This window comes from Sceloporus undulatus, chromosome 1 (assembly GCF_019175285.1).
Source record: "Sceloporus undulatus isolate JIND9_A2432 ecotype Alabama chromosome 1, SceUnd_v1.1, whole genome shotgun sequence".
NCBI classification, from domain to species: Eukaryota; Metazoa; Chordata; class Lepidosauria; order Squamata; family Phrynosomatidae; genus Sceloporus; species Sceloporus undulatus.
Genome location: NC_056522.1, coordinates 33,952,607 through 33,974,557, shown reverse-complemented (window position 1 = coordinate 33,974,557; position 21,951 = coordinate 33,952,607). Strand labels below are relative to the sequence as shown.

General features: G+C 39.4%; 1 protein-coding gene across 4 annotated transcripts in view; it reads right to left on the bottom strand.

The window, feature by feature from the left end:
• HHAT (hedgehog acyltransferase) overlaps positions 1 to 21,951 on the bottom strand; it is a 316,462-nt gene that overhangs the window by 247,692 nt on the left and 46,819 nt on the right. For all 4 annotated transcript variants that reach the window (XM_042446145.1, XM_042446144.1, XM_042446146.1 and 1 more), the window contains exon 7: positions 7,262 to 7,433. In XM_042446145.1, the coding sequence (XP_042302079.1) occupies positions 7,262 to 7,433 (172 nt within the window). The remainder of the gene's footprint in view (positions 1 to 7,261; positions 7,434 to 21,951) is intronic.

Sequence of the window (21,951 nt, the reverse complement as noted above, 5' to 3'; positions counted from 1 at the left end):
TTCTTGGGCATGGAATACTCAGAAGTGGTTTTGCCAATCCCTTCCTCTGAAATATAGCCTACATCTGGTATGCAATAGCGGTATCCCATCCAAGTACTAACCAGAGCTGCCCCTGCTTAGTTTCCAGGACCAGACAGCCTATAAAAGCCCATAAAATTAGTAAAAGTCTGTGAATATGCAACAGAAAATCAACCACAGACAATAAGACCTTATCACTCCAAGCAAACTGAATCCAGGCAGATGTAGCAATGTAAGCCTACTACTGCAAGGTATAATAGCTAATTCAGCTAAAATCCTTTGCTTCCTCTTCATTAAGATAATTTAAAATCATCAAAGCCAAAATGCCTCTAGATGTTTCAAACAGTGTCATCCTGAAAACTGATTCAATTAGACACTTTTAGCTTTTCCCTCCTCCCTCTCCATTTTCCTCCTCAAGGCCATTGATCCCCAGTTCTTATCAAAACAGAAAGATATGCACTCTGTTGAATTTGCAGCACACTGACTTTAATGAGTGTATCCACTGGTTTCAGAGATGGCTTGAGAAAAAGACTAAACTGTGGCATGAAAGCCAGAAGGCTATGAAGCTAAGAACAAAGATAAAATTGGAGACATCAAAGTAAGTTTAAAACACTGAGATGCTGTCAGCTGCTATTACCCACCTCCCCAAAGCATGATTATTATTTTGAAGGGGGGAGGCTTCGCTAACTGTACTGCAAAATTCAGAAAAGTGTGGTTGTTAAAGTGGTGACTGTGTTTCACTTAACGTATTGGTTCATGCGCTGCAAATGAGATAGGTTTCCAGTAAACTGTGAACCAAATAAAGTATTCTTCTCCATCCAAGCCAGCATCTCAGAAAGATCCAATCTAATGTAATGAAGAGAGCCACCTAGACTGGAAGTAGAAATCTTTGGCTCTGTGTGCAGATTTGTTGGAACATTTTTGCATTCTCTTTCCCCCTCCTTAGATAGATAGAATTCCTTCATGCAAACTCTCCCCTCTCTCTCTTTCAAACTAACCATGTGATTTAGATCACTGCCACTTTGGAATTAACTGACACTCTCAAAGATTTTCAACTGAACTGCATGTCTTCCATCTTCCTCTTCTCTCAATTTTCTTTGGAAAGATAGGAGATAAAGATTTCTCTTTACCTGAACTATTCACTAGCTAGATTCATATATAGCTTTTATGTAAATATAGATTAATGCCATTAGCAAACCGTTGTATAAGCTACTTGTGTTGTTTCAGTCTCAATTCTTAGGGAAGCATAGGCCTGTTACAGACAGCCAAAATAAAGCTGCTTCGAGTCACAGTGGAGGTATGGTGTTTCAATGATGCATGCGTCCTAAGAGTCCAGAAGTCGCACCAAAGCCATGCTCCAGACTGGAACGTGGCTTTGGTGTGGCTTCTGGACTCGTAGGACGTATGCATCATTGAAACACCATACCTCCACTGTGACTCGAACCAGCTTTATTTTGGCTGTCTGTAACAGGCCATAGTTTGACAAAGGCACAGTACTCTATATACATTTTAGAGTTCGTGTTATTACATTTTAGTTCTTTTCTATTGGCTTTAGAATTCCTATAGGATTTTATAGTGTGTTTTACTTGTTTTAGTGTTATTTTGTGTTATTTTGAAATGGCCTAAGGGCTAATCAATAAACATTTCAATACAGACAAAGGTACATTTCTGCTACTCTGCTGATTTAAAGCTAGACCCTAAGAGGCTTGGCTTTTACATTTTTTTTACATTTAAATATTTTTGTTTCCTTGACAAAGGCTGAAGCCTTAGGAAACTTGAAATTACCCTACAAGATGGCCATCAGATGAGCCATCAGGTTAACCTGACGCTTTCAGTCAGGTCCATCCTCTGGGACCAGACACTGGATACTCCTGGGGAGCAGCCTGGTTTGTACTACGTTCCTATAACTTTTGGAATGCTAACCACAGGGAAAGTGATTCCACCAAAACATTCAGAAGAACTCCCTGATAGTAAGTGCTGTTCTACAGTGTAATATGCTGCCTTGGAGTATGATGGCATCTCCTTGTTTGGAGAACTTTAAACAGAGGCTGGATGGCCATCTGTCGGGGGTGCTTTGATTCTGTATTGCTGCATGGCAGGGGTTGGACTTGATGCCCTTGGGGTCTCTTCCAAGTCTATGATTCTGTGATTCTATGTGCTACACCATGTTCAAAAATAACACATTACAAGTCAAGACTGGTACCTTTTGAAAGTGACAAGTATATAATGGATTTTAAAAAATTAAGGACGGATAATGGTGTTACTGTTCACAGTGTAATAAAACAGGAATGTTGTAGTGAATTTTGAAGTGCAGGCCTCCATCCTACAGTCCCTCACAGCAATGCTGCTGATGAGAGTCCAAAATTGGAGGTGGTTCTCTTGCTCTAATTTATTTTTAAAATACAGTTTTAATCTCTATCACAAGCAGGTCTTTTATCGGGTTAATGTATCTTGCTTGCTGAAGACCAAGCCAAATTACTTTGGAATACAACAGAGATTGCTCATAACAATACACTTCCCATCCATCTCCAGCTATACATGGAAGGAATAAGGGCAGATGAGTTCATAGTCCCTGCTAACCAAAAAGTCCTGAGGTATTAGACTTGCAAGCCCTGGGTCCACTCCACCATTGCTGAGTAACTTTCCTTTTTCCCATTATTTTTTGGAAACAATCTTACTCCCCACCCACCCAATTATTTCTCACTAAATTAACATTTCTTGCTTTAAAGGAGAATCAGTGCTCATGGAAGCAGAGGTTTGTTTTTTAAAACGCACAAACAAGCAAAACAAATACTTTTTAGTGGTGGGAAAGTTCTTCAAAATAGGAAGATGCCACATGCAGCCTGTTGATCACAGGTTGTAAAGATATTTTACTGGAGATGCCACATACTGAACCTGGGCAATTAAATATATATGGCATGTGGTGCTCTGCCATCTGAAAGAAAAGGAACTGTAAATTGGCCAAATTTCCTCCAGTTCCAAATTCCATGCAGATTAAAAAAAATTATCATCCTATGTGCTGAAATTGCTGTGCTTTAGTATGATCCTTTTGAGCTTCTGTTTTCATCTGTTTAGAGCTGACTCAAGAGTGCAAAAGCTGCATGTGACACAACCATTTCAGCCACTGTACTACTAAAAATCATAGGTCAGGGACTCAGAAACTCTCTCACATTTAAAAGAAAAAACTGAACAAAACAGTTCTCCCTGAAAAGAAAAATTATGCATAGCATTGAGGGACCCAGGGCAAAATGAGGTATGATGTTAATTGTGTAAAAACAATTACTGTGCATTTTTATTAAAAAATGTGTAAATTTAAGGATAGAACTACTTGATTTTCCACTTCTCAACAATTGTCAAGGAAAAAGCATTGGTATTTCTTCCCACAGTATCAAAACATTCAATATTTTTTCTTTTTTCCCCCCCTAAATGACAGAAAAGTTTAAAAACTGTACATATTCAACAGACTCACACAGAACTTCACAACTTTCTGAAGGACAACTGTGCAGTTGTAGCTTTGTCAGGACTGTTTCATTTTGAATAACTCTTTGAGAAAGAAGGACAAGACAGCACAAATTGATGGATTAGATACCAGGAATTAAGAAATAAAAAAATATTGCCTGCTGGAGTTTGGGGACTGATTTTCAAGTCTTGCTTGATAGAAGAGACAAGATATGTGGGAACTTTCCAAGTGCTGTATTTCTTCCCATCACCATTTCTCGAATGGTAAGCAATACCAAATTTAATAACATTTAGGAAATTATCAAATTTCATCCTGATCGAAATTGTAACAAGTTTAACTATTTGACTCTTGCTTCTTCTGCTACAGTCCCTGCCCAAAACTTGCCCCTCCAAAGTTGATTTTTGCATTTCAAGCAGAGACCTATACTCTGCACAGAAAATAGCAGAAAATACTGGTTTGTTGTGGACATGCTATTTTCTATGCAGAAAATGCTGTTTTCTGTGATATAAAACCAGCTGAAAATTTTGCATGGAATAAGTTTCCAGCTACAGCACTTTCTATGGAGAAAACAGCATGCCATGCACAGAAATATTATTTTCCTGCACACAAAATGCTGTTTGTTATTATTATTATTATTATTATTATTATTATTATTATTATTATTAACCTTTATTTATAAAGCGCTGTAAATTTACACAGCGCTGTACATACAATCTTATTAATTGGACGGTTCCCTGCCCTCAGGCTTACAATCTAACAAAAAATACTATATGTGAATTTTGCACAGAATAATTCCCAAACTGAGACTGGTCTTCAAAAACTGCATGACTCTGAAAGTTTTTCCCACAGCAGAAAATTGCTAAAACTCGTTAGTGCATTCTTCAGAACAAAATTAGAGAATTACAGACCTATAACAGAGGGCCTCATTTGACAGCAGCTTCATACAGACATTTTTTTTAACCAAGGTATTGGTTGTAGATAAATATTTAAACTCTCACTTCCCACCTATACAAACCCAAAACTGTTTAGTCCCCTCTCAGCTGCTATTTGTATACAAAGAAGTTAATGGAACCAAAATGATTAATGTCATGCCTAAGTTTATCCATCATATCCTTCTCCCAAAAATGCTACTCTTTTTCATGAAGCACAGCCACAGAAGGTAACCCATACCCAGAAATGATGTTGTCACTAGGCCTAAACAAGGATTACCTAGTGCTGAGATTGCTGCTTTACAGCCAGAAAATAGCTGGTTTTGCCAGGCAATTTAAAATTGCTGAAACATGTATCTCTTCTTCCTATAATAATGTTTAACGTCACCATTTGTTTCTTTACTGCTACAGATTTTCTGTATTGCAACAGAAATGCTTGCTAGAGTAAAACATTTTAAGATAGTTTGGGGGGGGGGGTTAACACAGAAGGTCTAATGATATTAAATGATCTCACCCTGCAGATATTGTTGGACTGCAACTCGCATCATTGGCTATGCTAGCTCAGGCTGTTATGTTGTCCAATAAGCTCTGGAGGCTCCATGATTCCTTCCCTCAGCCCAATTTTGAATCTGATGGGATAATATATTCCACTGTTTTGGGCCAGCCACTAAAAAAGACCTTTCTTTCACTCGACCATGAGTCAGCCATGAGTAAGATACAAAGAACTTTTCCAGCAAAATCATAGGAATGTTACATTCTTACATCAGCCAACATCTACATCTTCAGTTAAGATCTTGGAAAGATGGCCACTCTTCCCCACTTTGTTCATCTTAAAATAACCCATGTTCATTTCTGTTCAAAATAAATTATGTACTCAGGTGTTTGCAACCATGATGATGCAGCTGTGCTTAATGATTAACATTAGCCATTTGCCTTTGTTTTTAACCTTCTCCAACTTCTATTTATCTTTGTTAAAAGCAAAACAAAAGCCTTATATACACAATCTGGAAAGAGTTCACTGGGTTTAAAATGTTTCATGAGCCAGCACCAATTTTAAATATTGTTCCATCATATGAATATGCATTTTGTTTCAAATTACTGGCCCAAAATTAATTTCAGTTATTGAGATCAATAGTTGCTGGCAGCCAGCAAAAACAGCCCAAGGTCAACTCCAGCAAAGACAGTTAAAGACAGCAAAACCTATTTGGCAGACAATTTTGTTGGCCTGAATACACTTTCCCAAATTCCCCAATGAGCTGTTTCATACACACTGTCATAAAGCAGTCTGTGGCATCCAAGGAAATTTGACAGATGTATCATTTCGTGTTCCTGCATGACAGTGGGTTGGACTGGATGGCCCTTGTGGTCTCTTCCAACACATTATTCTATGATTCTATACCAGGAGAAGCCTACATCTCCACAAGTCAAACTTTCCCCAACAGCCTAAACTACCATGAGCAGATACAGTCAATGTAGCCCCTCTGCACAAGAGGCCCATCTTCAGCCACATCAGGTGGATGCAGAGGAAAGACCTCTTTCCTTTGTACAACAACAGCAAGTCAAGCTCATATTGATTGATTGACACATTGACTGAATTTATATCCCACCTTTTTCCCATAATGGGATTCAAGGTAGCATATAATAATTTAAAAGGCTGAAACTAAAACATTAATTACAAAAGTGAAGAAATAATGTTAATATTAAAACTTAATATTAATATTAAAACAGCATAGTTAAAACTATTTAAGAGTAAAAAAAACATTAAAACAGCTAAGCATACTACGTATGTAAGAGAGTGGATGTGCCTTCAGGTCACTATCTAGTTATGGTGACCCCATGAATTTCAAAGGGTTTTCTTAGGCAAGAAATACTCAGGAATATTCAGAGGTGAATATTGCCAGTTTCTTCCTCTTAAAGAAATCCTGCAGAACCTATTATTCATTGGCAGTCTCACATCCAAATAATAACCAGGCCTGACCCTGCTTAGCTTCCCAGATTTGATGGGATCTGATGCCTTTAGGGTATTTGTGTGTGCGCCTTCAAATTGCATGTTGACTTCTAGAGACCCCGTGAATTACACCAGCTCAAATACCAAATGCCACACAATGAGCTACATGGCTGCCAAAGTTAGCCAACTATAAATCTTCTAGAAGCAGAGACAACTCTTCATTGCAGACAACTGATTGCCAACCTCACGTGTTTTTGGCTTTTGTGGATTCTTGATCCTTGGATTGGCTATAAGATGTATGACTTGTCAATCTACTTCCTCAGCTAAAATGTCTATCTGGTTATTTATTATTTTTGTATCCCATCTTCTCTCCCAGGAGCTATTCACTTGATCTGCTAAATGGCATGCATGACAGGCATGTGGCGTGCAAGGCAGGTATGTGGCATGCAAGCTGTTTCCTATTCAAGCACTGATCCACATTGCATTGTGCTCCAGACCCTTCCAAATCCTTTTTCTATGCACATTCATCATTGCTATACAACAAAGTGGATGGAATTTGCAAACAATAAGACAAGTATGTTAATACAGTCGGACAGACAGTAGGGCCTCCCCAGAAGATCTCACAAAATGGGCAGGTTCATGAGAGAATATGGTCCTTCAAATAATCTGGATCCTAGCTTTCTAAATCTTAATCAGTTTCAGCCTACTTGAGGACATACACATTAAGAATGCATATAGGGAAAAACCATATGAAAAGAAAATGTTTTGAAATGTTAAAGTGCATAAATGTTTTGAAACCAACCATAGACAAACATAATTTGTACCTTGTCATTCTGTAAAGTAGAAATGACAACTACCATGTCTCTCCTGTGTAATATTTACACACATATTCATACAGATACTAACCTAAGGTCCAGTAAGTTGCTCTTTCCAGATGTGAAGGACAACTGCATATTGCATGCATATACATCAGGTGAATCATCAACTCTGCCAGCCACCACCAGATCAAAATACGAATGGTGCCACAGATGAAAACATAGAGATTAGACTTCAAACTGTAGGAACTGTGCTTATTCATCTGTATTAGGAATGGATACATAAATACAAATTAATACTGTATAAAAATGCTATTGTGTCTGTGAATGTGTGGTTGTACAGAAACAGATTGGAATTCAACTTGCACTTGAAAGTAAATTAAACCTTCTAAAAGAGATGTCTGGAAAGCAAAATCACTAATAACACTGAATACACTGCATTGGCTGATGTTGTTGGATTCTTGTAATGCCAAGGCTGACTGTCTGAAAAATTGTATTATATACATTTCAAGTGTCCTAGTTGTTGAAATGAAGTCAATCATGTTTAAAAATGTAACAAAAACCCAACATTGAAAGCATTTCAACATAGAAAGCAACATGCAGACTTGTGTACTATGGTCACACGTGTGATATTTGATGTTTATCAACACCTGCATTTTATATAAGTTATAAGCAGTATCCTATGAAGAATACTTTCCTTGGGAGAATGTTAGCAAAGTTCAGTTGGAAGAAAGGAAGCAGCTGAAATTTTTCTTCACTCCCAGATTGCTTTGTCAACTGTATATACTGTCTGAGTTTGGAACAGCAGTAAAGACTAGTCTCTTCCGGCAGACCTATCCAGATCAAGTTTAAATAATGTGGTTTTTGAGTCCTGAGCAGATGGGACAGGATATCCTTTCCCCAGTACTCATCCAGGTTAATTCCTGGGTCAGCGTAGGGACAGGTAGGTGTTCACACACCCATCCTTGCACAGAACCAGGATCCGGGGCCCTCCTTATCTTGCTGGCAGGCAAACCATTTGAAAAGGAAAGGGGGTACCTGGCTGCAGGCGCCACATTTTTGCATCAAATAGGGCAATTGGGGGGCTTCTCAGATGGTTTGCACAGGGCAATTGTGGGGCCTCTCAGATGATTCACATGCCAGCAAGGTAAGGAGTGCTAGGTGGCTTTCTGAACCACCTGGTTTTGCAGCAGAGTTTCTTACAAATGCCTCACAAAATCAGGACTGTAGTTTTTTGTGGGTTTTTCGGGCTATGTGGCCATGTTCTCACAGACTTTCTTTCTGACGTTTCGCCAGCTTCGAACAGAGACAGGCGAAACGTCAGAAAGAAACTCTGCTAGAACATGGCCACATAGCCCAAAAAACCCACAAAAAACTAAGGATGCCGGCCATGAAAGCCTTCAACTTTACAAAATCAGGACTATTTTGCCGTGCGGTAAAGGCTCTTTACCCTGGGGTCAGACTGAATCCTTCAGATCCACATCTGTACTGGAGGGATCAAACCTGATCCCACCAAGAGGGCTTCATCCTGTATCATCTAAACTAGATGATACCAGCTCTTGGGAAAACCAGGCCATTTAGCCCATGCAGACAACCCCTGAGTTTGAATTTGTTGTTTTTAATATGCATTGAGTTTACATGCTCTTTCAACTTGATTTATACATTTTTAACTGGTTACATGTCCACTCTGATTATTTTAATCTGTTGTTGTTCCCCACTTCAATCCACAGGAAGAGACAGGTAAGAAGTTATTGTCATCAATTCCTCATTCTAAACTAAATGTTTTCTCTGTTTTTGTATGTATATTGTTCACTCACAGTAATAAAGCCTCATAGGTTGTATATCTTCTGGGCTGTAGACTCAGTCACCTCTTCCTTCAACCATTTTACTTATTAAAAATTAAAATCACAAGACTACAAATCATAGTTCTCTCACTTCAAGTGTTCTGGTGATTTTGCTTAGATAATGGCCCAGCTCACCATAGTATCTGACTCTTTTTAAAAACCTAACATCTTGCTTAACAGAAGTTAATGGGAAATGAACAACAAAAAATTGAAAGATGTATACTTTCCCAACACTTCACTTTTATCCCTCTCTCTAATGTCTATTCATTGAGCAGCAGACTCATTTTGAAGAGCAGACTCACTTCTGTGAGCATGTTTAATCATTCTGCAAAGTTTCCTTGAATCCATAATAACCAGCAGAATCATTTCAAAAAGAGGGATGTTGGATTAGAATATTCTCAGTGTTCAGCCTTTATCACCTGTAGGGATAATTGTTTCTAGAAACGCTTTTTGTTCTCTGACTTATCAGGAAAAAACATAATGAGGTAAAAAAATTCTGAATGAAGAAAGTCAGTTAACGCAAAAAGAATATGTTTATTTTCCTTCACCTTTTACACATAGGATTTTGTACAGCAAAGCAAAAAAAGTTGTCTTAGTTTAAAACATTGTTTTAAAACATGAAACTGGCATAATTGCTGCCTATGAAGGAAAATATTCAGCCAACTCAATAATATAAGAACATACTTTAATGGGGGGGGGACTTTGCACTTATTCATTTTTGTTGCTGTTTTCTTTGTGAAGACTTCAAACAGCAATGAATAAAACAGTATTTTCACTCAATAAAACCTAAAATGTATGATCCAGAATAAACACATTTAAGGCAATGTACTGAAATATTCTAATGATGCATCTGCCGTGCAGAAACAATGCAGTGTGACACTGATTTAACAGTCATGGCTCAATGCCATGGGATTCTGGGATCTGTAGTTTCTGCAGCCAATGATTCCACTTTGAGGAAAATAAGAAGGCCCAGTTTATTTGAAAGAATGAGGCTCCCTACACAGCTGCCTTTTCTGACTACAAAGACCATGAGCCAAACTGGTATTTGCAATCCAGCCAGTTCTCTGGTTGGATTGAAACTTAACCATGCCTAGAATCAGACCATAGTGGCCATAATTCAGGAACAATCATGGCAGCTCTGTGGTGAAGGATGGTACCAGAGAGTGCCCTCACACACTATAGAGACCTATGAAGCTTCAGAGCAGAATGTCTTTTTCATTTGTGGTATTAAAAGAGGCAATAAAGATAAAGGTTCCCCCTTTGACAAGGTTGTTGAGTTGTGTCTGACTGCAGGGGGTGGTGTTCACCTCCGTTGACTCTCAGATGTTGACTCTCCTTTTATTTTCCCTTCTTTTTAAAAAGCTATTTATACCAATTAGTTGCAAACCAGTGGTGTCTTCCTATTATCTCAGCTGTCACAGCTACCTCAATTGATAGTGCTGTCCGGTAGTTATTTGGCACATATGGTATGGGAGAGTCTACCAGCAGCACTGCTAACGTCCACATAGCCTCTTGCTTTACAGGACATGCAATCCCAATGCCATTGTTGGACACAGACCCTCTAATATTTCAAAGATGGAAACAGGGACACCTGTAGACAAGCAACATCAGTGTGTGGTCAAGACAGCTAAAGTTACAAAGGAGAAGGAACACACAAGCTAGGAGAGACTGCAGAAGTTTGTTTTTGTTTTGGCCAACTGGAAAGGGCAAGATTCCACCCCTCCTCTCCTCTCCAACTGCTGAGTTAATTGAGTGAACTCAATGTGAAATCGAAGGCTTTCATGGCCAGTATCCATAGTTTTTTGTGGGTTTTTCGGGCTATGTGGTCATGTTCCAGAAAGGTTATTCCTGATGTTTCACCAGCATCTGGGGCTGGCATCTTCAGAGAATGGCAGAAAATGACTCAGTTTGCAGCAACTGAAGTCAGCTGAGAACAAGGGAAAAGTGGGATGAGGAGAGAGTACCTGGGACATTTTAAAAGCAGCTGAGATGAGAGAAGAGTAATAGGGACATGGGCGGGTTACAAACGGCCCTCAAGGGGCCGTTTTCCCGCCGCTGCCATTCACTGCGTAGGGAAGCCCCAGCGGCCAGACCCCGAGGCTTCCCCGCACAGCAAAAAAGGAGCGCCGAAATGGTGCTCCTTTTCGGAACGCGGAAGTGGCGCCGCGAGGGGCAGAGCGCGCCCTCGCGGCGTCACTTCCACCGCGACACGTTTGGATGCACAGCGTACAAGACGTCAAAATGGTGGCGCCCATGTGGATGGGCGCCGCTATAAAGTCCGCACTCCGCACGTACTGGGAGGAAGGGCCGTCAGGAAGGTAAGAACCTTCCTAACCCTATTACGGCCCTTCCTAACCCTAGTACGCGCAGAGTGTGTACTTTATGGCGGTTTATAACCCGCCTTCCTCTACCAAATTGGGACAGTTGAAGGGTATGCAGATCTGGGTCACCACTATCCTCTCAGTGAAGTTATCAGGCCTAGGTCCATGTCTTCTTTTCTGCAGAATTAGGGAAGATGCAGAATTAGGGGAAGCACTCAAACAATTAGGAGCTATAAGGTTTAAGAAAAAGATTCTTAGGCCAGTATTCAGCGTGACCATTGGGCTTGCATAAATAGCTTCCACAAGTGGAAGCAGGAGTGGGATAATTCCCTCTCCCTCTTTCAGGTCTCCTTATAAACATGTTTTGGAAGGCTGAGAAAAAATATCTCCAGAACAGGTTTTGTTTGGAGGGGGGGTTGTTTTGTTTTTTGCACTGGGGAGGGAAGGGCGTAGGAGATAGCAAACATCCTAATCCTATCGCAAGTGTCTGCATTTGCCTTCACACTAAACATTCTTCTTTCTCTTACTCCCCCTAAGTGTCATTTTTTCCCCAATATTCTTCCAATGAGAATGGCTTTTATCAACTTCTTGGGGCATTGATGGATGCTTTCACATTAATAATACCTTAGCCTTAAGAGCTAACATTTGCTCCCCCCCCCCCCCCGTGTGATAGAATAATGATTATCATTAGTTCATCTTCATTCTAGCAAGAGACCTGACCCTTAATGCATTCCTTGATCTCTCCCTCCCTTCCAATTTTCCTGCTCTAAAGTTCTTCCAAGATTCATGGATGGCACACATTCTTAGTTATCATAATGTAACTAACCTAGTTACCACAAGGAATATAATGCACTCATTGATGCAGCCACACAGGGCAATTTTACCCAGATTCTCAAAGGATATGAGAATTTCATTCTAATCCATAACTTCCAGACACCAAAGATTCTCCTAGCTGTTCTTGATTTGCCATTGCATCCCAATTTGATACCCATGGTACAAGAAAGAGCAATACACTGTCTCCTTATTGAAAATATCGCAATGGGCTAAATAAAGCAGATTACAAGTACTTGCGATCTTAACAAGGGCCCTTGCCTTCACATATCCCCAATAGTTAAGTCAGAAAATAACTAGGCTCAAAATTTTGGTTGTTTCCTTTTATACCATGCTTGTCTAGCCAAAGCAAATTCCAATTCCAGTCTTAACATGGTTAAGGGATGAGTCCCTGTACTGGGAGGGAGGCATGATGTCAATAAATATAACAACAACAACAACAACAACAACAACAACAAGGGATATAGCAGCACTTGGGATAGGTAAGAACTTTGTTCACTATGCTTTCCAATAACACCCTAAGAAAATTTGCATATTACTACTTCATAACCAAGACAGAAAAACTTGAGAGTCTAACATTCTGAATGTTAAACCAAACTGAATTTTACTCATCTAGGCAGAAAGATTTCAGAACTTAGTGCTTAAATTACTAGGACTGAAGCTCAAACTATGAGGGAGTGCTGAAAAGTTCTAGGCCTGACCAAGAAAAAAGTGGCCTAGAGCCACTAAACTTACATAACATTCCATATATTGACCCTGACGTTTGATGCCCTTTGCACATCATTTCTTAAGTTTGTGTAACTGTTCCAAAAAACAACAATTTATGTCTGGTCACTGAAATACCGCTCTGTTGTTGCTATCAACTTTGAATCACTCAAAAAAAAAATTCCTTTCAAATTCAATTTAAGGTTTGGAAGCAGAAAATAGATACAGCAAGATCTGCTAAGTAGAGTGGGATGGTCTATGCACTCAAACCTCACATTTTTCAAAACACCCATCATTTTGCCAGCCCTGTGAGCTAGTGCATTGTCTTACAAAAAGAGAACATCTTTCTGCACTTCCCTTGCTGTTTTTCCTTCAATGCTTCCTTTAATTGGCAGAGCAAATTAGAGTAGAATCAAGGAATCATAGAGTTGGAAAAGACTACAAGAGCCATCCAGTTCAACCCCCTGCCATGCAGAAAATCACAATCAGAGTATCCTTGACAGATAGCCATCCAGCCTCTGTTTAAAAACCTGTAAAGAAGGAAACTCTGCCACACTCCAAGGGAGTGTGTTCCACTGTCAAACAGCTCTCACTGTCAGAAAGTTCCTCCTAATATTGAGATGGAATCTCTTTTCCTGTAGCTTGCATCCACTGTTCCAGGTCCTATTCTCTGGAACAGTATAAAACAGCTTGCACCATCTGCAATATAACACCCCTTCAAATACTTAAAACAAATACCGATTGGTCACCGGTACACCTAGGTCTGACCATATGACACCTATGTTAAAATCTCTTCACAGGCTGCCAATCAGCTTCCGGGCGCAATACAATGTGTTGGTTATCACCTTTAAAGCCCTACATGGCTTGGAGTTACAGTTGGCCCTTCTTATACACAGATTTTTTTATACACAGATTCAAGCATACACAGTTTGAAAATGTTCAATAAAAGTATAAATTTCAAATATCAAACCTTGATTTTCCATTTTTTATAAGGGACACCACTTTGCTGTGTCACTATATTTAATGGTACTTGAGCATACACAGATTTTGTTATACACAGGGGATCTTGGAACCACACCCCAGCGTCTAACAAGGGTCCACTGTACTTGTGGGAATGCCTCTCCCTACACAATCTGCCCCGCACTCTTAGAACATCCAGGGAGTATTTACTAGAATACTATAAGACCAGGCTAATGACAACTTCCCACAGAGAGTTCACTGCTATGGCCCCCACATTGTGGAATAGCCTACCAGAGGAGATCTGTCTTATTACCACCTTAGATGCCTTTAAGAAGGCACTAAGATGGATCTCTTTCGCCGGGCTTACCCACTCGACCTTATATAGGAGATTACTAAAAATAAAATGCTCCACTTCTGACTATGATTGTATAATATTGGATGATTAAATGATGGTCTAGCTATTATATTGATGTTAGCATTTTATTGACTACATTTTATACTGTATTGTATTATTTTATTGATGTAATCCTGCCTCAATCCGCAGGGAGAGGCGGGAAATATAAATAAAATTATTTCTTATTCTTATTATTACTACATAAGGCTATCATATCACCTCTTAACCGTCTAGTCTCCAGGCTAAACAGATTCAGTTCCCTAAGTCTCTTCTTGTAGGGCATGGTTTCCTTTGACCATTTTGGTCACCCTCTTCTGGACATGGTCAAGCTTGTCAACATCCTTTTTGAATTGTGGTGCCCAGAACTTGACACAGTATTCCAGGTGAGGTCTGACCAAAGAAGAATAGAGTGCACTATCACTTCCCTTGATCTAGACTTTCTACTTCTATTGATGCAGCCTAGAATCATATTGGTCTTTTTAACTGCCACATCAAACTGTTTACTCATGTTCAATTTGTGATATGCAATCATGCTGGCCACATGATCACAGAATAGTCTTTGACAACTCCAGCTTAGTAACAGAGACGAGCAGTGCCCCTATGGTCGGACATGACTTGACAGCCTTGTCAATGGGGAATACCTTTACCTTTTTTAGAACTCCTAGATTCCTTTCACACGTGGTCTCATTAAGCCGTGTGTCCCCTATCCTATAGCTATGCATTTCTTATTTCTTTATGCCCTAAGTGCAGTCTCTTAAATTTCTCTGTTGAAATTCATTTTGTTAGCTTTGGCCTAGCTTTCTAATCTATTTAGGTCATTTTTAATCTTGATCCTGTCCTCTGGGGTATTAGCTATTCCTCCTAATTTTGTGTCTCCCAACACACCCAGCATCAATAAAAAAAATAATAATAAAATTTATTTGTATCCCGCCCCTCTGAGAACAATCGGGGCGGCTAACAAAGTTAAAAATACAGAACATATAAAATCCCTACTACCCTCCCCTCCTTAAAAAAGTATTAAATCCAATACAGTATTAAAAAGGCACAAAACAAAAGAACATCATTTTTCCCTTTTAGGAAAAACCATTTTTCCCTTTTAGGAAAAACTATTTTTCCATTCCTGAACAAGTACAGAAGTGATGATTTAGGTTTTAACAGAGGCAGGGGGGAAGTCTCTCTGGAAAATGCAAAATTCAGAACAAGAAGTGGCTGTCTGATTACTTCCATTTCCATGCCCCCTCCTTTTATTTATCTTTTTTGCTGTTTTCAGCCCTGGGATGCATACTATCCAACATTTCACAGATCAGAAATGAGACATATATGGCCAAGTAACACAGAGTATAGTCAAGATGACACACGTCATTTAAAGAGAAAGAACACCATGCTAACAAAGGCTGCACCAGTTAGCTTTTGTCTAAGCCTACTGGGAAGGTCAACACTCTGTCCCACCTTTCCCCCACCCAGGGAGCAAACTACTTTTGCATTTTGAACTCAATTTGCAGCAACTGAAATACACTGAGGACAAAGGGGAGGAGTGGGAGAAGGAAAGAGAAACTGGGACATTTTAAAAGCAGCTGAAAAGTAGGACATTAGATTATTAAACTGGACTGTCTCTGCCATTGGGGTACAGTTGGAAGTATGGTGTGACCTGCAGCAGGTGCTGGAGATGGAAACTGCACCCCCATCAAAGCTGCCCACCCTCCATTTACAGCCTTCTCTTCGTCTGAAGTAAACCATATATTTGTGCATCTATTTAGAAAGGAGAGTGGAATATTTCCTCAGTTTTCAGAAAATCGGGATGAGGAAACACCTCATTCAGCTCACTTCCAATATCTTTATTTTATTCCCCATCCTAAAATCTCATAGCTCTATTCAGTGCTGGGAAATGATTGCATAGATGATTGGCTTATTCTCTGTAAAGAATGGAAGATTACTTAATAACTCTTATTACATCTTTTATTGAGCTTGCCGGATGCTTTCACTATACTATTCTGACTCATCTTTAATGACATCTCAGTAGCAGTGAGTACTCTGAAGAAACTACAATTCTTCAAAGTGCTCATGGGGGGAGAAGATGGAAATTTCTCGGATGCTGCCAATTCAGTTATGATGTATGCTACCCAGACTGCAATAGGCATGTTGACACATCTGCTTCCTGTTCTGAACCCAACAAGAAAATAAAATTTTCATTTATGGCACAGCAGCCCACTTAGATATTCAGGACTACTGAATTATTAACTTTATTGGGAAAGGGATATCAATATTTTACTAACACTGAAAAATCTTTTGTTTCAGTTTTTTTCTTTCTTTTTTTTCTGTTTGGGACAGAAACATTTTGGGACTTTAGATAAGGAATGGACTAGCCACAACAGTCCTGTTAAAAATCCAATGATTCAGACCTGAGAGAAATGGCCGACTTCCTATGCACATAAACTACCATCAGAAAATGTTGCCCTCTGTTCCATGCGGTGAATCGTGGTTTTTAACCAAAAAACCTACCAAACTAGGTCCACACATCCAAGCTACTGGCTCCTCCTGAACAATGAGGAGAATAACAGCCTTCGGCGGGTTACAAACCGCCAAAAAATACGTATGGAATACGTATTAGGGTTAGGAAGGGGTGGTGCTTCCGCACCCCCTAACCCTAGTACGTATTCCATACGTACAACATGGTGGCGCCTCGCGACGTCATAGAGGCGCCGCTTAAAGAAGCTCCATTTTGGAGCTTCTTTTTTGCTCCGCAAGGGAGCCGCGCGGTGGGGCAGCGGCGGCTCCCTTACGGAGCAAGCGGCGGCGGCAGACCACCTCAAAGCGGCGGTCTATAACCCACCTTCCTCTCTCAACTGAGTTCAAACAACATGTTTTACTAGATCACCAATGTGTCTTGCAATCTTGTTTCACCCTTGGACCCAAACCCCAGCATATAACAAGGACTTCTGGAACCTTCTCTGTTCTGCCCACAGGCCGTCACCACTGTTTCTTAGTGCCCTGCATTTTCCTCCAAGAGGAAGACTGAAGCAACTATCATTACTTTCAAATAAATGTCAGAAGAGGACATGAAAAACATAACCAACTCTAAACAAACAAACAAACAAAAACTCTAAAACAACCCTTGTTTGTTTTTGTTTTTTAAATGTTCAATTCAGGATTTAAACACCAAGGCTATTTTTTTAAAAAAAAAACAAAATTCATAATCAAAGAAAAGAAGATTAAATGTTCTTTCCTTATGCTTTAACTTTTAAAAAATCCACACTTATATCCAACTCCAGCAGCCAATATACCAGTAAAAAAGACAAATGCACTATAAAGCCAAGAGAAACCAAACATGAATAACCCATACAATGACAATACAGAACAGAAGGAACCACTGTACTTGGATGCTTTCTCATATCAAAATTGTTGTTTCACTGCAGGTTACTACAGAAGCAGAGAAACTGGAGGCAATCCATCCTACTTGTTGTTGTGCGCCTTCAAGTTGTTTCTCATTTATGCCAACCCTAAGGTGAACCTATCATGGGGTTTTCTTGGCAAGAGTTGTTCACTGCCTTCCCCTGAGGCTGAGAATATGCGACTTGCCCAAGGTCACCCAGTGGATTTAACTCATGCCAAATTAACAAACCAACAGAGGGGATTGTTCTTTGTTCCTAACATCTGGCTTTTTCTCTTGACTGTCTTTCTGGTGTGCCATCTGAACCCAATTACTCTGCCATCTTGAATCTTAGATGTTTATCACACTATACTCTTAAAGTGCTACAATTCCACTTCTCTCTAGCTTGCCTCCTGTTGCATTCTGGGATTTGCGTTTTAAGGAGGAGTATTTAGAATTCTCAGGTATTCTAAATACCCCTCCTTAAAACTGCAATACCAGAATGCAACAGTGAGGCAGCTAGAGAGTGGAATTGTAGCACTTTAAGAGTATAGTGTGATAAACATCATAATGTCTCCAGCTCCTGATGCTCTCTATACTAGTGTTCTCGAATGTTGGTCCTCCAAGAGTTTTAGAGTCCATCTCTCTGAAGCCCCAAACAGCTTGGCCAATTATCAGGGACACTAGGAGCTGAAGTCAATACTCCTGTAGGACCAAAGGTTGAAAACCACTGCCAACAATCCAGCCCTGAAACCCTCATTAACAGAAGCATGCAGCTTCTTTCTTACTTTATTTCCTGAACGTTTGGTTCTACATAATGTTCTATTTGTAGTACATGAGTCTCCTTTTTAGTCAAATTAAAATGCCTTGGAGGCACAGCTATATTCATTAGAAGGAGAGAAATGTGCTTAATAGCTAGTCGGAACCCATTTTATAGCACTGATAGGGCCAAATCAAAATAATTTCCTTTCAGCCACGAAACTCTGAAGTACAATCTTTTGTAAGTTTTCAGCAGCCGGTCTAATTGGTATCTTTTAAAGTATCTGAGCCAAGGAATAGCTAGCTGGAACTAAATGAATCAGTGCTGCAGAAGTTACCACAGTGGCTGTTGCAGGTATTGATTGTTTTTGCTTCAGGAGGAATGCAATGGCACAAATCCATTACTGTGCATGATGCTTAAACTAGAGATTAATGTTGTAAAGCAAGAGCAGGGAACCTCCTTCTCTTGGGGCTAATTTGACCAACAAGTGGTACCAATCTGGCCTGCAAGAGGTTCAGCCACTCTCCATCCCCAAAGACCCACTTTCTGATTATTTCTCCATCATACTTTCTTTTTTACTCAGGAACTAAGATAGGCAGGGACAAATTCTCTCATCATTGTCAATCAGAAGTGCAATGTAACAGTAGGATTCCTTCCTCCACCCCTGGTGTTGTTTGATCTCTCATCTGGGAAGTCCAGTAGTACAGAGTACAAACAATCCCTACTATCTTGTCCTATCTCCGATTGCAGATGGCAGTGAGAAACTTCACCTGCCTTGCAATCTTTCCAAGATGGAAAGGTACAGGGCAGGTGAAGAGCTCCAGGAGTGTTCCTACAGACAGCATATGGGTCTCTATACAACTTTACTCCCTTTCTCCTTCCCCCATATCAGGAAAGAGCAAAGCGGGTCCCCATCTGAAATGCTAGCTGAAAATTAAAGACAGCACTTCAACCAGGAAGACAGGGACCTGAAGGGGCAGAATCACCTCTGCTACATCAGAGGTGTAGCCACATCCATGAATGTCAGCCAGGCCACAGAGAGTTTGGGGGATGTGGACCAGACACCAATTACTCACCCTTATAGAGAGCAATGCCTGTAAATCCTAAATCTTAAAAGTCAAAAGAGGCTACATTTTCATTTTCTGACCTAGTCAACCAGCTAACCTAGACTTAGATATCTAACCTCACTGAAAAGTACTATTCCTTGGAATACCACTTTACTTCAGAAAGACTTACCTGAAGATCCTGGTAGGCTCCCTAAACAATCTGAAACAAGGCACAAAAAGTTCCCGGGAACTACCCCAAACTGAGCACAGATCTGTGTAATTTGGGACGATATTCCTTCAACAGCTGCCTCTCTTTTTACCAAATTCAACCTTCCACAAACATTTTTCGGGTGCAAGTAGCTCCAGGAGGTAAGGAAGAGATTGGAATTTTTTCTGCCTTGAACTTCCTTAAGATTCCTTATGCTTGTCTGAACGCAGAGTGTCTATGCTAACATGATTGCTTATGGTGGCAGGTCTGAAAGTTAACTTCTGCAAGTGAAAATCTCTGTCTTTGATCCAGAAGGTTCAGATTACTTGATTACTAGGACTCATGAGCGCAGATGGTGGTCCTGAATCTTTCCTGGAATGTGATGAAGGATATATTTATCTGATGTTTGGCTTGTGTGTGCAGGCAGGCATCACACCAGCACATTTGCTCCTGTTGATTAGAAAAAATATAAATTACAGATCAGGAGCTTTCCCTAGAAAATGAATACAGATAAGTACCTGAAACCTTTTGCTGGAAAAGAGGTTGAGAGCATTCTTCTAAATTTTATTCTCTCTCTTTTTAAAGACTCCATGTTGTGACTTTTGATAAATCATAACCCTCTTTTGAAAATCCTGCTGCCCATACATCGGAATTTCTTGGGAAATTCTTTTCAAGTTCAGATCATTTCATTATTATCACAAATGCAACATCTGCATTATTCCCATACTGTAATTTGTCTGTAATAAAACCTTATAACATAGATGTGTAAGAATACAGTATCAGCATAGGCACCACTGTAGCCTTATTGAGGAGTTCAAATGACATGCAAGAAAAATAGTGTGTTTGCTCCACTATCGCCACCTTCACTTTGGCCTCAAGAAAAGGCAAAAATGAGTGTTCTGAAATAGGCACCCTCTTCTGTGCACCTAGAACCGTGTTTTTTTTTCAGGGTTTCTTCCACCTCTGGAAACCTATATATACAAGATACTCTTCTCCTCAGAGCCATTGTTTTTCATACAGTCAAAACTCTCCCTTCCTTGTATGTTTGATTTCATGCTGAACATCCAACTAGGACTAGTGCTTCAGTAGTTTCAGATCATGAATACTACAAAACCCATAATATAGTACACATAGAAAACTGCATAAACAAATTTGAGTTCAAATTCAGTTTTTAAAACTTAATGAGAAAACACATCACATGGTTCTGGGTCAGTAGAAGTTAGAACAGCTTTCTTAAGAAGGATTTGAAGAAGTGTTAAAGCCTATAGCCAAGAAAATCCTCTTACAGAATTAATCTCTGAGCAGCAAACAACAAACTTCTAAGGCGATGTATTAAATGAAACAATACTAGGTTTTGTATTGTTTTTTTTCCCAATGTGTTTTGTATAGCAATTGGTATTTAACCATAAGGGTTGGATAAGTCAGGCAATATCCACAAAGTAACCATAATGACTTATTCAGTTTTCTTGCAGATCTATTCACTAAGGTATATATGCAGTTTCCGGCAGGCCTTTCCAACTTAGTTACCCTCCCCAGATATAGAGATATTTGTCCCCTCATCTGTCTATTCTTCCCTGCCTATGTTTCTGCCTATATTTTTGTTTGTTTAATGTTTTTAATGTTTTTATACTATTACTGTTTAATTCTGATTTAGTACTGGGAATGGGGGGGGTAGGTTTAGGGTTTGATTTTTTTTTTAACTCTATTGTAATTTGATGTATTTTATTGTTGTAACTTGCCCGGATTCTTCGTGATTGGGCGGGCTAGAAATAAATTATTATTATTATTATTATTATTATTATTATTATTATGTTCTTCTTTCATTTTGAAGAACAGTGTTACGTTGGACATTTGCATCCAGCATATATTGGGATAAACATGAAACTCTTCATTGTTATGCAGTATAACTGCTTAAATTACTTATGAAAGTCAAAACTCAGAAAGTGACATGACTAGTAAAAAAAAAACCCAAAAGATAAGTGATTATACCTTTTAACATTCCATAGGGAATATTTGCTTCCCATCTAAATGGAGTCCCTTCTATACATCACCACTTGCACAGTTTCTCACTTTCATACCTCTAATTTCTACTATATTTGCTATAATTATTATCTATGTGTAAAGGAGACATGTTGTAGGATCCAATTATGTCCTAGTATTGAAATGCAGCTATAAGAGATAAAGAATAATACAGAAATACAGGAATACCTCAGTTAAAAAAATCTTTTGATAAAAAAAAACCTCAATAAATAAATAAATAAATAAAACTTTTATTTTTATCCCGCTTTTCTGTGACAAGACAATCAAAACAGCTCACAACACATTAAAATATCCACATTCAATAT